Source organism: Nomascus leucogenys, chromosome 12 (genome assembly GCF_006542625.1).
Source record: "Nomascus leucogenys isolate Asia chromosome 12, Asia_NLE_v1, whole genome shotgun sequence".
In the NCBI taxonomy this organism is placed as follows: domain Eukaryota; kingdom Metazoa; phylum Chordata; class Mammalia; order Primates; family Hylobatidae; genus Nomascus; species Nomascus leucogenys.
The window spans coordinates 16,542,472-16,558,997 of record NC_044392.1 but is presented as its reverse complement, the minus strand read 5'-3'; the positions used below and the strand labels follow the sequence as shown (position 1 = coordinate 16,558,997).

The window sequence follows — 16,526 nt, the reverse complement described above, 5'->3', positions numbered from 1 at the left end:
ATCTGTCCCTGTCTGTCTCCTTCTCTAGGCTGTGGACTCCTGACGGTATGACCTAATTCATCCGTCAATCTTTGTCGTCAGGATAGGAAGAGACGACAAACTCTCCTTTAACAGAACCAAGCAGGGGTGCCTGTGCCTCCCTTTCTTCATTTGCTGGAAATGGCTCAGAAGCTTAGATCTTGTGCCCTGGCCTTCTCTAAGTCTCATTTGCCTCTTGAGGACGAGTAGGTTGGTTTAAGGGGTCTTTCAAGTCTTGTGGTCTAAGAAACTGGGATATCAATCCTCACTCTTCCAGAGACAGACACAGGGATCCTGCGTGGGTCCAAGGACATAGATAAGAGGGGATTACTTAAATGGAAGATTCCAAGGAATTTTAAGGATTTCTTTAATTTTCTTTTCTTTTTCAGTTGATGTTTGCAGAGCACCTACCAAGCGAATCCCAGAGCTACGCGTGACATAAGGTTGCACACAGCAGCTTTCTGAATTTTGTATGATTGCTACCTCCCCAGTCCAACTCCTGTCCCTCTCGCTGTTCGTTCCTACCAGGATCTGTGGGATGGATGCGTTGGGCGAGACTGGTCCCCAAACCTGTCGCTGCCACCCAGTCCGCGTCCGCCGCCGAGCACGCGGAGGTTGGCCGAGCCGGTCCTTAGCCCGGGCGCCCTCTGGCGGCCGCACCGGGAAGCTGCGGCCCGGTCGCGCCTGGCGAAGGGGAGGAGGGATGGCGGGGAGAGGCGGAGGCGCGGGCAGGGGAGGGGAGGAAAAAGTCGCGCTGGGAAGTTTGGAAAGTTGGGAAGTGGCTGCTGCGGGCTTCGTCTCCCTCCGCGCGTGTGTGAGGGAGCGAACGAGGGAGCGAGAGAGGAGCGAGCGAGCGCCTGCCATGCCCATCAGACCCCGCCTCGCCGCGCCCGGGCGCGGAGCTAGCCCCGACTCCCTGCCGCCCGGCCCGGCCCGGCGCGGCCCCGGCCCCCCGCCCCCCCCGCCCCCTCGCCAGGTCCTCCCCTCCCCCGCCCCAGCGGCCCCAGCCCCCCGCCCGGCCCGGCTCCGCGCCGCTCTCCCGCCCTCCTCTCTCCCTCCCTCCCGGCCGCGGAGCAGCATGGCGGAACCCGGGCAACGGCCGCGCGGCCGCCCGCCGCCCCTCTGAGCCGGGCTCGGGGGCAGTCGGCCGCCCCAGAGCCGCCCCCCACCCCTGCCGCGCCCTCCGCCGCACTTGTCCCACTGCGCGCCTCCTGGAGCGCCGCGCACCCCTGGGACCCTTGCGCGCCCCGGGTGCCCAGCATAACCCCGGGACCCTCGCGCACCCCGGGTTCTCGGTTCTGCCCCAGGAACCCCGCGCGCCCCTGGACCCCGACGCAGCTCCGGGACCCCGCGCGCCCCCGGACCCCAACACGCCCTCAGCACCCGGGGGCTCGGCCAAGGAGGTTGAGCGCCCGGGGGAGGGGCCCAGCCCTAGAGGGTCCCCCTCTTCCAACAGACGGAGTCCCGCCCCAGAGAAACCCCCAGGTCCGACAGGGACAGTCAGCCACGCCCCAGAGGGCGCCCAGCATCCTGCGGCTGGAGCCCCGTGCTCCAGAGGAAACTCCGTGCCCAACTGGGGGCTCCCCGCCCCGCTGAGGGGCGCAGCCCAGGAGGGTCCCCCGCGCCCCGCGGGCCCCGGCAGGATGCACGCCGCCCTGGCGGGGCCGCTGCTCGCCGCCCTCCTCGCCACCGCTCGCGCCCGCCCGCAGCCCCCGGACGGAGGACAGTGCCGGCCGCCCGGATCGGTGAGCGAGCGCCTGCCCGGCCACTCTCCCGCCTGCCTGGGTATTCCAGTCCCGTGGGACGAAGGTTTGGGTCCTGCTTCCGCACCCACCTTAGCCCACCCGCTCCACCTCCACCCGCCGGGCGCAGCCTGGGGCGCCCTTCCTTCGCTCCTGCCTGCCCCGGCTCCAGCTCCAGCTCCGAGCCAGGAGCGAGAAGGGGCGCTCCCTCTCCGGTTCCTTCTCCACACGCTGCCGCTCTCGTGCTCTCCTCTTGACTTGTGGTCCTGCTTAGACGCCTCCTCTCTCTGTGCCCCTTTTTGTCTCTCCTTTCTCATATTTTTTCTGTCTTTACCTTTCTGGTCTCTCTGCCCGCTTCTGACTGTGTTTTTCTACCATTCTTTGCCCTTCTCTTGACTTCCATCGAACCCTTTTGCTCTCCCATTCACACACACTGCCCCCTCCCAGGCTTCCCTCTCTCTCCCTGCCCTCCCACTCTGACCTAAGACAAACTTTCTCCCTGTTGCTGGTTCTCACCTCCATCTCTGCGGCCCAGGCTCCCACCACCTACTCTCCCAAGCGTCCATATTTCGTGAAAAGAAGGAAGATTTCAGAGGAGAGGAAAAGGCAATGCCAGGACATACTGGCCTAATATTTTTTGGGGTCGAGTAATTACTGGTTCTCCTAATTTTCCGTCCAAAACAAAGAACCTCCTTATTTCCTTCAGTATCTTTCCCTCTAAGTGTAAATTAATGCATTGACAGTAACCCTGAATTGGAGGCCAGGAGACCGTAGGGTCTGGCTGCTGTAGGTGTGCTGCCTGTTAGCCCGGAATTCGCTGACCTTGGGCAAGGTGCACCTCCAGCGGCCTGCCTTGTGCACAAACAGGGAGCTCGTTGGCTGGCTGGGCTCTCAGTCTGTCGCCAACATGCTGGGATTAACAGTTTGGGGTTGTTAGTAAAGTAAGGTACTGTTCTCCTACAACCCACCCATCGCAACACATACTTTTCATTTGTGCCAGAATCAGGCAGAAAAGTGTTATGAGTTGGTCTAAAGCTTGCAAGTGGTCAGTAGGCACTCCAGGGATTTTTCTGGATGGAAAATGGCTTTGCCTAAGAGAAATGAGAGTCCTCTTCTCATGCCCTTTATGCCTAGCCCTGACTTGGATCTGTAGAAAGGACCCCTGTCTGCATGCCTCTCTTCAGCTCCTACACCCACACACACCCACACACACACACTCCCCTAAGTCGGAGCTTAGGTCATAGAAAATGACAAACAACTGGGGTTGGAGATCAGGTGTACATTTTTAGGGGAGGAGCCTGGAAAGTACCCAGAATATGTACATTTCTTGGGACTAATTGTAATGGAATCCTTTCCTCCCAAACCAGATTCTGAAACTTGACTTGGCCTTGCAAGATTTTAAAGCACTTTCTCATCTGTGGTCTCAGCTGGTGGAGCAAAGTAGCTGACACCCCAGACCTGCCCTCCAAAAAGAAAAGTGTATTCACCGTGATGAATGTGAAGTAGCTGTTTAAATAGGTGTGCTATTTTTAATAGGTGTTCTGCTTTCAAAGTGCTCTTGGCTTGTATCTTCTAATGGTTGGATTTAAAAGTTATATGACTTCCTCCCTTCTTGCCAGAGCAGGACTCTTGGTCCCCCTTTCCCCACCCTCCACATGAAACACCACTGATGATGGTTTGACTTGGCCAAGCATGAATATTCTCAGGTGGTGTGGCAGTCCTTGGCACTCACAGCGAACGCTAATCATGAGAGTTTCCCTTCATTGCTGACTTCCTCTGTGCCTGGCACTGCTCTGAGGGCTTAATATACATACATTGTATCTTTTAATCCTCCCAACAACCCGAGGTAGTTGCTTTCACCCCCATTTTACAGATGAGGAAACTGAGCCTGTGGGAAGTGAAATGATTCACTCAAGATCATACATCTAAGACAGGGCAAAGCTAGGTTTTCAATGTGGGTCTTTCAGGCTCCAAAGCCCTGGCTCTTTACCATGGCCTGTGTATGGTCTCTGCCTCCCATCCCCACCTCCCTCTGCAACGTGCCTCTGGGCTACCCTGACTCTACTCTGTTGCCTTCGGCCTCACTGCCTTGCCTCTCCTCTACTCCTGCAGCAGAGGGACTTGAACTCCTTCCTGTGGACGATTCGGCGTGATCCTCCGGCCTACCTGTTTGGCACTATCCATGTCCCCTACACCCGCGTCTGGGACTTCATCCCGGACAACTCCAAGGCAGCCTTCCAGGCTAGCGCCCATGTCTACTTTGAACTGGACCTGACAGACCCCTACACCATCTCGGCCCTGGCCAGCTGCCAGCTGCTGCCGCATGGGGAAAACCTGCAGGATGTGCTGCCCCACGAGCTTTACTGGCGCTTGAAGCGCCACCTGGACTACGTGAAGTTGATGATGCCCTCCTGGATGACGCCTGCTCAGCGGGGCAAGGGGCTCTATGCTGACTACCTATTCAATGCCATCGCGGGCAACTGGGAGCGCAAGAGGCCCGTCTGGGTGATGCTCATGGTGAACTCGCTCACAGAGAGGGACGTGCGCTTCCGCGGCGTGCCCGTGCTCGACCTCTACCTGGCCCAGCAGGCTGAGAAGATGAAGAAGACCACAGGGGCTGTGGAGCAGGTGGAGGAGCAGTGCCATCCCCTCAACAACGGGCTCAACTTCTCCCAGGTAGGCATGCAGTGCTCCAGCCCGGAGCTGACAGCCCTGGGTGCCTGGGTCCTCTTCTCTGATTGTCTTTCTTCTCCGAGGGGGAGGGGAAGGCAGCCAGAGTCAGGTCCTTTTTCTGGAAGGAGAGGTTCTGCTGGGCAGCGAGGCAGCACCTGGCTGCTCTGGTGGTATCAGTTGAGAGTGGCGTATACTGGGATTTGGGGTAAGAGTCTGAGTGTTTGCTTCTATTTCAGCAGTATTACATGTTGGGGATGTACACTCCTCACCTGCTGTGCTTGCCTGGGCAGAAAGAATTTCCCTCAAAGCATCAGAGTGATCAAAAACAAAAAGAGGGGGCTTCCGGTTTGTGTCAGGCCTTCCTGAGGCCCTGGAGGCTGTATTGAGGCTGGTGTGTGGACAGTGCCCAAGAAAGCAAGAGGAAGGCATAGCTCCCAGGGCTGAGCCAACAAGGAGTTGGCTGGGACCTGGAGACAGCAGAGTGCCGCTTGCCATTTGAGGTTAAGCACTGTCAGTTTCCTGGCTCTGTGCAAAGCTCTAGGTGACCCTCGGACTGCCTCCCTAAGGCCAGGAGAAAGTAAGCCAGGAGAGTTTTAAGGTTAATAATTTCAGAGAAGCGTTTTCGCTTAAAGGTTGACTGTCCTGATTTCTGAACCTCAGAAGTAGGAGAGAAGGGAGGGGCTTAAGAGGTTTAAAGTCTCTGGCTGCCAGAGATCTGATAGAGCAAAATGTCATTAAAAGCCCTTTCTCCATGGGCAGAGGTCACTTGCTACTCACTGGCCCCAAACTCAACTCTGAGACCCTGGGAACAATGAGTTCACATCTGTGCCTTGAGAACGGGGCTGTCAATCCCAGGATGGGGACTCCTTCAAGGAGGCCCCAAGATGGGGCTTGGGTCAATTTCCCGAGTGAGGCATGGCTCAGAGACGTGCTGCCCATTAAGGAGACAGCCTCATAAATTGGCTGGACCAGAAACTACCACTGGAATCAGACCTACTTGCTGCTCCAGAGATGTTGCAAGCTCTTCACCAGGGAAACAGCGGCAGAAACCGATCCCCTTTCCAAGATCTCTGGCCTTTGTTTTTCCAAGGGAAATGCAATATTGTCCCTGGGGAGGTAAGAAGCCAGATTGATTTGCCGGCCAAATGAAAGGCGGGTTTGTCGGTTCTCCTGCTGGCTCTCCCATAATTGTGGAGTCCTTACCCAGAGGGCCCCAGTGGCAGGAGTATTGGGGCAGTTAGTCACGCCCTGCAGGGTTCTGACTACGCCTGACTCCTTCTCCACGGGGGAAAATCCTGTGTATTCTCTGGCCCAGTGCTGATTCCTCTGAACATAGCCGCTTTCTCCCTCTGAAGTGACTTTTCCCTTGCCGGCCTTGGGAGCTGAAATTATCTGTGTCGGGACCCCTGGCGCTCACCACCCATCTCATTTCGGAGGCAGGTTTGTGGGAGGCCTCTCTGTTCAGAGGCCTAGGTCTGGCCTCGATATCTTTTTTGGGATGGGGAGATGAGGTATCCACCGCCACTCTCAACACTCTCTTTGCACCAGCCACAGAGGAATCCGACAAAGGCTGAAGGGAGTATACATAAACTCTGGCTAAGCAGCCCCTGTCTTTAATCCGTCTCTCTTAAAACAACAAAACTATCTTTTTTGGGGTCGGGAAACACTGCTGTTCAACCAAATGATGGCTTTGGTAGGGTGAAACATTTGCTGGCAAGTGTGTGTCAAGTTATGTTTTAGGAAAAGTTACTGAGAGCCATTCATTGGCTGGGAGGGAGCCTGCTGACAGTCTCCAAAGCTCATGTTTGAAGATCAAACAGACTCCAATCTGTATTTCAAAAATGTGCCCACCCCATCACCAGCCTGGGCCCACTCTTAAAATTGTTCTTGGGTCCAGCTCCTCAAAAGAGCTGCAGAAAGCAAGTCCCAAACAAAAGAAAACAGAACTCCTCTTAGTTGCCTAATCTCCATACCCTTCACCACCTGCCAGAGTGTCCAATCATGCCAATTTGTCCTGTTATCATTTTGTAGGGAGGCGATGAAATCTCTCCTCCATCCCCTTGGGCAGCCTTGGACTAAATGGGAAGGGTGGGATTCTGGAGCCTAGGCAGATGAGGTCATTAGGGATCCAAAAATTCAAAATCAGAAATGCAACAGCCTTCTCAGTAAAATTGCATGCACGCGTGCACAGTTTGATATGAACATCTGTGATGCATTAGTGTACTGAAATATCTGTTAAGTGCATCAGATTTTTATTTTTTCTTTCCTTGCAGCATTACTGTTATTGCAAAATATTTGGGTTGGGGGGGCAGTGAGAGAAGAAGGTGGGAAAAATAAGGCTTAAAAGAGTGTCTTTTTGTTAAGATCTGGGATTTTAGTATTAATGTTGTTTTTAAAATTTTTATAATTTTTTCTGGACAGAAATACCATAATTTTGCTTGTTAAATGGAGAAAGAAAGCTTAAGTTTTGGAACCCCGGAAAAAGCTTCTTCCACCTTTGCGCAGCTTGGAAGATCAGGTCTATTGTTAGGTTTTGGTCTTTGATTTCAAAATAAACTGAGGGTGGGAGACCCAACATCACCATCACTTCGCTATGTGACCTTGGGCAAGTCACTTCCTCTCTCTGGGCCCTGTTTTTTTGGTCTGTGAAATGAGACACTGAGATGAGGTCATCGTTCAAGCTCCTTGCAGCCCTGACATTCCATAGGATGATTCTAATCAATTCCACGTGCCAGGCACCCTGCAGAAGGCTCCACACGCTTTTCCATCGCATTGAATTCTCATAACAACCCTATGGCCTTCTAAAGTGGGCATCCAGAAATGTTGAATGACTTGCCCAAGGTCACGTGGCTAATAAGGAACAGAGCCAGTCAGCCTGACTCTGTATGAAGGATGTGTTCTCCCAGCTTCCCCACACTGTTTCTCTAGACTTCCTCCTGTCTAGGTGTTTGATATCTTCTGTAACCACTCCTTAGTTCTTTCTTCTGTCTCTCTCTCCCCTTTAGGACTTGAGGGCTTAAAATTTTCTTTCTTGGAAAATTTATACTTGTAGAGATATTATTTCCTTCGGCTTTGAGGCTGGTAGTGAGGCAGGTCTCTGAAGGTTTTCTTGATGTATTGTAGACAGCTCAGCACAGTGGGCTGGAGATAGGAAACTTGCTTCCAGGTGTCAGTCCCAGCCTCAACACTAAAACCAATGACTTGTATATAATCTTGGGCAAGACTTGGTATGCCCACCCATCCAGTGGGGCAGCAACTACCAGTCTTTCAAAGTTGAGCTGGTTTTTGTGGGGACATGAGAAGATACTACCTGTGGGAGGTTGTTGATGGGTTAAAACGACTACCTGGATGTTGGTTTTGTGCTTGGCAAACAGTCTAGGCTGGCTCCAGGGCAGGGAAAGAGGAAGGCTGCATGGGAAGTTGCCACTCCCTTCTCCCACCAGCCATATCCACTCCTCATCCCTTGCTGAACGTAGTAAAGTTGGAGTATTAGGAGGCGGTGAGCCCCTGCCCTTGGGGGTCCGAGGATGCCTAAGTCTTGAGTCCAGATCTTATGACAAGCTTGAGACCTGCAGATTTCTATCAGCTCTGCCTGCTGCCTCCAAGGACTGGTACTGGCTGCCACTACTTCTCCCTCTAGGGGACCTGAGTCCTTCCCTTCAACTCCCTGCATGGCAGAGTCAGAGACACTGGATGAGAACTCAAAGTTACATGGTTCTCTGAGGTATAATGAGAAAACAAGGACTCTGCTATTCTGTACTTTACCAAGCATGCGAGCATTACCCGTCTAATATGTGTAGCGCCTGAACACTGAAGTGTGCCTGCCAAAGGTATGCAAAATGTTTGTAAAATTCTACAAGTCCCTCACTTCAGGATTTAGAAACCACAATACCATTTATTGAGTTTTGTCTCTATTCAGGGTGCTGCATTAGACCTCATAATTACATTATCTCTAACCCTCACAGAGATGCAACAAGGTTTGTTATCGTATTTATTTTTAAGACCATAAATTGAGATCTGAAAAGGTGAAGTCATTTGGCTGTGATTACACAGACAGGCCAAGTGGACTCAGTGTTCAAGCTCACGTGAGTCCATTACCACAACCCCTGCTTGCCCAGGGTCTGAAAGATGACCTGGTTTTTATTAGATGACATTTCTGCTGAATTTTGTGTGTGTGTGTGTGTGTGTGTGTGTGTGTGTGTGTGTGTGTTGAAATGGTGGTAGATCATCATTTCTTGCCGAAAAAGAAAGAGAGAGAGAGAATTGAAAAGTGCTGGAACTGATTTTCTCCTTGACTTATAAATTGGATCTCAAGGTGATTCTAAAATAGGAGTTCTCAAAGACATTCTGGGCATGAGCTACTCCCAGGAAATATGTCCCCAACTTTCTAAGCCACTGCCATGAAGACATACACACACCCCCACCCCCAATATAGGCTAAGCCTGCACAGTTGAATAAAGATCTCCTTGGTTTATAGTCAGAGCTCTTATGTCTACACGCTGGCGGGGCCAGCAGGTATTAGTAAGTGCTCAGTAAATATTGGGAGCATGAATGAATTAAGGAGCAAATGGTCAGAAATCATGATGTGACCATACCTGATTCCGTTCCACCATGCAGCACCATTGAAGGAATGAACGATGAAGAAAAGTATAAATCACAGCGAGGAGCCCCCTTCTGAACTTTGAAAGCTCCTTTCCGTCCTATAAGGATAAAAAATGTCAAAATTATCATGTAGGCTGCTACAGCAAAATACCTTACAGTGGGTAATTTATAAACAACAGAAATTATGGCTCACAGTTCTGGAGGCTGGGAAGTTCAAGATCAAGGTACCAGCAGATTTTGTGTCTGGTGAGGGCCTGTTTCTCATAGGTGATGCCTTCTGTGTATTTACATGGTGGAAAGGGTGAACAAGCTTCCTCTAGCCTCTTTTGTAAGGGCCCTTATCCCATTCGTGAGTGTAGAGACCTCATGAACTAATCTACTCCCAGAAGTTCCACCTCTTCAGATCATCACCTTGGTGGTTAGGTTTCAACATTTTGGAGGGACACATACGTTTGGACCACAGCATAGGCAGGTCATATTCAAAGCAGGTTCTAATCCTGATCTTGTTAGTACCTTACCTGTGACTTTGGGCCAGCCCTTTTCCCTCTCTAGGCTTAAGTTGCCCCCTTTGTCCCATGAGAGCGCTGGGCTAGGTGATTTCCAGTGTTGGCTCAGGACTGACTTCTGTGATGCGTATCTCCCATATTTTGGAGAGCTTAGGCCAACCAAGTCTGAAATTTTGAACCTGAGTTATCTGTAGTTGGGAGGGGCTGGCAGGCTTGTCTTTGGCGGTTGCTGCTGATACCTATTTGTCCAGAGCCTGTTGGTTCCAGTGGGTGATCCTGCTGCCAGGCTTCAGACAGGAGAGCCCCAGCCTGTCACGGCACAGGCTGCCGGACACCCACCCAGCCTCAGCTGCTCTCCCTCATTGTGACTCTTCTCCCTCTGTTGCTCCTCATTCAACCAGAGCACCTCACTGTGTTGTGCCAGTTAAGGGTCTGGGAAGAGACTTGGAAATGTGTCTTTGCCTGCCGAGAATTCATTACCTGAGTGTGCACCCCATTGCTTTTATGCCCTGAGAGGTGGGTATTATTAGCCCTGTTTGCAGCATGGAAACTGAGGCACAGAGCACCTGAATATTAGTCTCCCCCGTGCCCTGGTTCTCCACACTTCAGATAGAGACCCTGTTCTTTCTTCCCCTTTCGGTTGTATGCTCCCACCTTTCAGAACCATTCTCTAATTTCCTGTCCTCCAAGAATGGCCATTCTTGAGTCCTCCAGCCCTCTCTGGGCCTCTGTGGCAGCCCTGGAACCCACAATGTTATACCTTGTCAGATCTATGTGCCCTCCTTAGAGTAGAGGGAGCAAGCCTCCCCTGAGGCCCCAGACACCCCTGGAGGACCTCAGACCATGCCGAAGCCTTTTCTCCCAGGAAGTCATCCACGGAGGGAGAGCCCCTCCATCACCGTGTAATTAAACACAGGCTGGCATCACCTACACCATATACCTCCAGAACCTGGACTGAGAAACAGGCTTCTTCTGGCGCGACCTTCACCTTGTGCTTCTGCAGTCTGCCACACCCGCTGTGTCTCCCCCACAGAGCCATCTGGTAAGGAGCTGCTCAGCAAATGTCCATCACTGGGTGTCCCCCAGCAGCGACCCCTGGGCATGTGCTCATTCAGATTATTTCTGTGCCCAGATGGCTGTTTGTGAAGAACCCTTGCAGGCATGGTGAGCTCTGTCCATCTCCTCTCCATGACCTGGTTCATTCATGTCTTAATATTTAATATATTATCTACATGTAGGGGGAAACACGCAGAGGCAGGCGCACAGGATAGCTTACGCACCTCCACCAGAGGAGAGGGAGGTCCTAAAGCTGGAGGTGACCAAAATGTCATGAGATATTCTAGTCTCAGAATTGGAAGCTCACAGCAAGAAGACTTCTAGGCTCAGAGAATCTCCAACCATAAATCCAAACTCTGAGGCTCAAGGAATCTAGGAATGGTGAAATCTCAGAACATTAGGCTCAGAGACATTTTGGGACTCGAAGAATCTTCACTTCATGAAATCCTAGCCTCTAAGCTTTGAAGAATTGTCAGCTCGTGGACACAGACTTCTAAAATCTTAAAGTTGGAAGGGGCCAGCTCTCAAGAATTCCAAGAAGCCTCATCCGCAAACATGTTGTCTGATCTTCCCCCAACCCGCTCTCCAATTCCAGGCCAAGCAGAGAAAACCTGACCGGCAAAGCACTTTCTGACGGAGATAAAAATGGGAGCGTGCCTTTGTTAATAGTTCCCATTTGGACGTCTCTCAAAGCCAGGAAGAGGTCGCCTGGTAATGCAGCTTTCCTAGGGAGGAAACAAGAATGCCGGCGCGAGCGCCACAGCCTGCCAGCCGGGCTGCTGACGTTCTTTTCCCCTTGAGTTTGCTTCTAAATATTATCCACTTCACTCCCTTTTATCTCCCATCACTGGCTCTCTGTCCGCCCACTTAATCCACAGGCAGCCGGTGGCCGAGCCTTCAGTTCTGTTCAGCGGCTGCCAAGCCGTCTCGCCGAGCAGCTCCTCCAAGATCCGCAGGCTTTTAAATCTGTGCACTATATCCGCTGGAGCACAAAACTGTTGCCCCAAGCTTGGAAACGCTGTTGCTTCTGCTAGGCCCCCTCCCTCTTTAGGAATTTCCTCCTTTTCTATTCTATTTCTGAATCCTGAGATTTTTCGAGGCTCAGCTCAAAGCCGTACCTCCTCCAGGAAGTCTTCCTAGAATGTTCCCAGGTCTAATCTGCTCGGAAAGCCTTGAGCCAAAGCTTTACTTAATGACCCAGCCACATATATTTTTCCCCTCTGTGGAATTATTTACGGCATTTTATGACATTCTTTCAGCACTTGTGTATTTTGTTTATAATTTTTTCTCAGGCAGTCTTTTTTCTTCTGATTCAAACCTAGCTCAAAATGTGCTCACAATTGATTACAAAATTAGATTGAACATGCTCCAGTTCTGAAGTTGGGGCTTTGTGGTGTATTCTGTGGTTGGAGTGTTGGCAGCTCTGGATGCTAAAAAGGGACTATGTCTTGGCCTCTGTAATTCTCAGAAACTTGTTAGGCTTCCACCTGAGACATATTCAGTACTGTTGCTGGCCCATTTGGTCAAAACTTTGTAACATTCATGGGTCCCTATTGGATTCATTAATCTCCATCCTGGGATATTTTGGTGTTTTTTTTTTCCCTCTTTTTCAACTGTTACTTGCAAACAAGTCTCTGTTTTTCTCCTCTTCACTGTCCAGAGCACACATGATCTTCTCCAGGCTCACTGCATCCCTCCACTTATTTTCATGTTAAAATGCTTAATTTTATTCTTTGCTCGCTATCTTGGTTTTGGAGCACCAGGGTTGCTGAGCTGTATGATTTCTCCCTCCCTCCCTCTCACATACACTCCTTAGTTATGCCTCCATGCATTTACTTATGTTGTTCCCTCTACCTGGGAGCCCCTTCCCAGTTTTTATTTTTTGGCTAACTCTTAACTCCTCTGAATTGGTAAAGGCCCCTGAGGACCATCCACGTTAAAAGCTTGGGCTCGTCAAACAAATGTCACTTTACAGCAAGACTTTTATCCATGGTCATCAGATTGGATGGATGCCTCGTAATCATAACTCAGTTGTTTGAGTTTAGGTGCAACAATGTAATTGGCTTTTAGCATTGTTTTTTGAAAGAACTGGTAGGTAAATTGTACTTGGGCCACACTGAATGCCTGGCTTTCCTGGAAAAGAGCCATGAGGTCATCAGACCAGGCCTGTAAAAGTCAGGGCCCTGGGGCCATCTCTGAGGGACAACCTAGGGCCTTAAGAGATGTGTGGTCTCTGCCTTTGCACCTGTTGCTGGATTCTGTGTTCCTTCTGAAGGACTTAGACAAGGTGGTTTCCTTGGGAGAACCCGGGGTTTTCCGAACAGCACCTGACCACCCTTGCCCTGAATGCTGACACTCTGTCACCTTCATTCTTGGGATTCTCCCTTTACTTCCCATTGACTCAGGAAGGGCAGGAGGAGACATTAAGCTCCTTCCCACCTCCCTTATTCAGAGGAACATCCTGGTCTGATTCTACCTTCAGAACCAAAAGTCAGTCTTTAAATTTACACGTCATAGTGCAGACTCAGCTCAGGAGTCCCCTCCACTGGAAAACTTCCAGACATTGGCCGGATGGCCCAGTGCTCCTTCAATTCCCAGAATAAGTGCACTTATCGGGAGTATAAGTAACCTTGGGGTAGTTACATAAGCTGTCTGTGCGTCAGTTTTCTCATGTCAACTGTATAGGATTGCTGTGAGGATTAACTGATTAATGTAAAGCACTACAGCACAGTGCCACACACACAGATGCTCGGTACATACTAGCTCATAGTTATTACTTCATTTTCAAATTATCATTTTACAACTTTTCAAGAAATGTTTGTTAGTTCCTACTGAGTGCCTGACATGGGAGAAGTGCTGGACGTAGTGAGCGAGAAGAACGTTGCTGTTGCCCAGGTGCTTCCTTTCTGGGTAGGGAGGGGACACAGCATCCGTGCAGGTGCCGGGAGGAGGGAGGCTGTGGCTTGTCTTGTGGTGTGTTGTGGGAGTACAGAAGAGGCACAGCTTCCTCGGCCCTGAGGAGATCCAGGAAGGCTTCCTGGAAGAAGCCCAGATGAACCTGAGATGGGAAGGAGTAAAAAAGCCAGGTAAAGGCTAGGGAGTACTAGGCTCAGGAGATTGGAGGCATCTACGCTAGAGGACGGGGCGCGAGTTGTGCTTTTGAGGGCCATGAGCAGTTCAGCTTGGCCGCTCTCTGCATGGACTGCGACTAGAGAGAGACCATGCTGCATAAAGCCGGCTGCTGGTGTCCCTCCACCTGCAGTTCACCTTGGCGCTCCCCCGGGAGGCTTGCATGACTGTGCCCATTTCACGCCCTGGCGCAGAGGCGAGCGCTCTGTGCATGACGCGTTTGGCCCGAGCCGCGCCGCCTCTCTGGCCTGGCCTCCGCGAGCACAAGTGCACGTTTCCTAAAAGAGCAGCCGCTGGGCGGCTGCGCCTTGGGGGCCGCAGCGTGTATGTCCCCGCCCGTCACTGGGTCAGGCAGCGACACAGGCGGGGCCCTGCGGACAGGCACCTCGGGGCGAGGCGAGTCCGAGTTGCCGCGGTGGAGGAGTCGGCGCGGCCCGCGACCAGCCCTGCCCGGGGAGCCACCGTACAAAGGTAAAAGGACAGGCCTTCCCCTGTCTTCTGTTTAAAGAATTTGGCTCCTTCCTCCCTATTAAGGTTATTTAAAGTTTCCTGGCCAGTGTTATCCCCTGGGGATTTAATGCGCCTTCAAGGCCGTTAGTAATTTAAGCCTTGGGTCTCATTCGACAGCACCTTTTAGAATGATACCAGCGGAGAAAGCCATTTGGAAATCTCTCTGGCTCATCTTTTAGCTTTAGTTCACACGGTTTCCCTTTCTTGAGCTGCTTGGCCTTGAGTCTGAAAAGAGACAAAAGCCGAATTGGCAATGATAATTTCAACCATTTGCATCGCGGTTTGCAATTTCCAGAAGCTTTTCACATGCAGGACCGCGTTCCCTCCCGTCTCCAACAAGGACACCAAGAAGAGTGTTAGTCTGTTCCTGGCTCGTCTTTTCTTTTTTCCTTTTTTCTTTTTTGCCAGTGTGGTTACTGAGCTCAGAAAGGGAACTGGATTTGCTTCAGAGTGCCAGGTGTTGGGACCCCCAGATATCCAGCTGGGTGGCTCCAGCATCCACTGGATTATAGTACATTTTTGAGCACCAGACCCTGTATTGGGGCCGAGTTGCAGCTGGAAGAGCTGTGGATTGGTCACGGGTTGGGTAAACTGAGCCACTTGGGGACTTCGGTGATAACAATGCTTGGTCATTGTGCTTGATCTTGACTGTTATTTTTTTTTAATTTTTATTTTAGGTTCAGGAGTACATATGCAGGTTTGTTACGTACATAAACTACTGTCACAGAGGTTTTTTTGTACAGATTATTTCATCACCCAGGTATTAAGCCCAGTATCCAATAGTTAGCTTTTCTGCTTCTCTCCCTTCTTCCAAACTCCACGCTCAAGTAGACCCCAGTGTCTGCTGCTCCCTTCTTTGTGTTCCTGAGTTCTTGTCATTTAGCTCCCACTTAGAAGTGAGAACATGCAGTATTTGGTTTTCTGTCCCTCTTAGTTTGCTGAGGGTAGTAGCTTCTAGCTGCTTCCGTGTTCCCACAAAAGACATGGTCTCATTCTTTTTTATGGCTGCCTAGTATTCCATGGCACGTATGTACCACATTTTCTTCATCCAGTCTGTCACCAATGGGCATTTAGGTTGATTCCATGTCTTTGCTATTGTGAATAGTGCTGCAGTGAACATTAGTGTGCATGTGTCTCTATGGTAGAATGATTTATAGTCTTCTGGGTATAGACAGTGATGTTTGTTGACCCAGCACTACAGAACCCGCATGCCGAGGCCTGCTGGTAGTCTTGGAGGTAATTTAATATTCTGCTTCTATCAGTAGTTTTGCGGGGAGGCTTTTTGATGGAGGTGGCTTTGAGAGACACCTTGCAAGTGGAATAGGATTTGAGCCCCTGGAGATGAGGTGGAAAGGAAGCAGACTTACGCGGAAGTGCCAGGATGGGAAAATGCAGAGGGAATGCAGAACAAGTCTTTCTACACTCCCTCCACTGGCTTTATTCTTTCTCTTTCCTATCCAGCCCCTAAGAGAGCCATTGCTGTTTGGTGCCTGTTATATGCTAGGCCTCTCTGGTTTATCGCAGTAAATTTCTAAAACAATCCTGAAAGGTAAGCATTTTTCCCCCATTTTGAGGACATTGAGGCTAAGTACTTTGTTCAAAATGGTGGAGCCAGGACTTCTACTTGGATCTTTTGATACATTAAGGAAGAAACTGGACTGGAGTTGGAAATCCAGCTCCTCCACTTTGGCTAGATGGCTGAACATCTGTTTCCACATCTAAAAAAATGGGGCTCACAACAGTATTTACCTCCCGGGGTTGTTGTGAGGCATAAATGAGATAATGCATATAAACCACACAGCTGAGTGGCTGGCACACAGTGAGAGTTAATGAATGTTAACTGTGGTGGCTTAAGTAGTGGTCATTTTCATATTATTATTGGCCCATTTTCACAATGTCTGTCTTGAAGTGAAGCCCATCCCATACAAAAGATGGCTCTTGGTCCTTTGGTCTCTCACACACTGAGCATCATCCAGTGCAGGGATGGGTTGTTGGTTGGTCTGATGGGAACTATGTGGTTGGACCACCCAGAGCATGGCCATTTATTTTTCTGACCATCTGCTCTGTGTAATGTCTGACTGTATTCACTCTGGCTTGCCTTCACTGTGGTCTCCCACTGCTCTCTGGAGTTGGACACACCAAAAGGAGGGATCGAAAGGTTTAGGCTGGAGTCCCCGGCTTGAAGCCCACCTCTGCCCTGGGTTAGATCTGTGACCTGGGGCTCCTGCCTCTCAGCATCCTTTTCCTCTACTGCTCAGACAGGTTGGATGTTACCTAGAAACAGCTCAGA

At 50.9% G+C, this 16,526-nt stretch overlaps 1 protein-coding gene across 1 annotated transcript in view; it reads left to right on the top strand.

Annotated features, from left to right (window-relative positions):
* The first annotated feature begins 1,661 nt into the window (after nt 1-1,661).
* Nucleotides 1,662-16,526, top strand: part of TRABD2B (TraB domain containing 2B) — a 247,774-nt gene continuing 232,909 nt past the window's right edge. Inside the window, exons 1-2 of the mRNA XM_030823909.1 lie at nt 1,662-1,763; nt 3,873-4,436. Coding sequence (XP_030679769.1) covers nt 1,662-1,763; nt 3,873-4,436 — 666 coding nt within the window. The remainder of the gene's footprint in view (nt 1,764-3,872; nt 4,437-16,526) is intronic.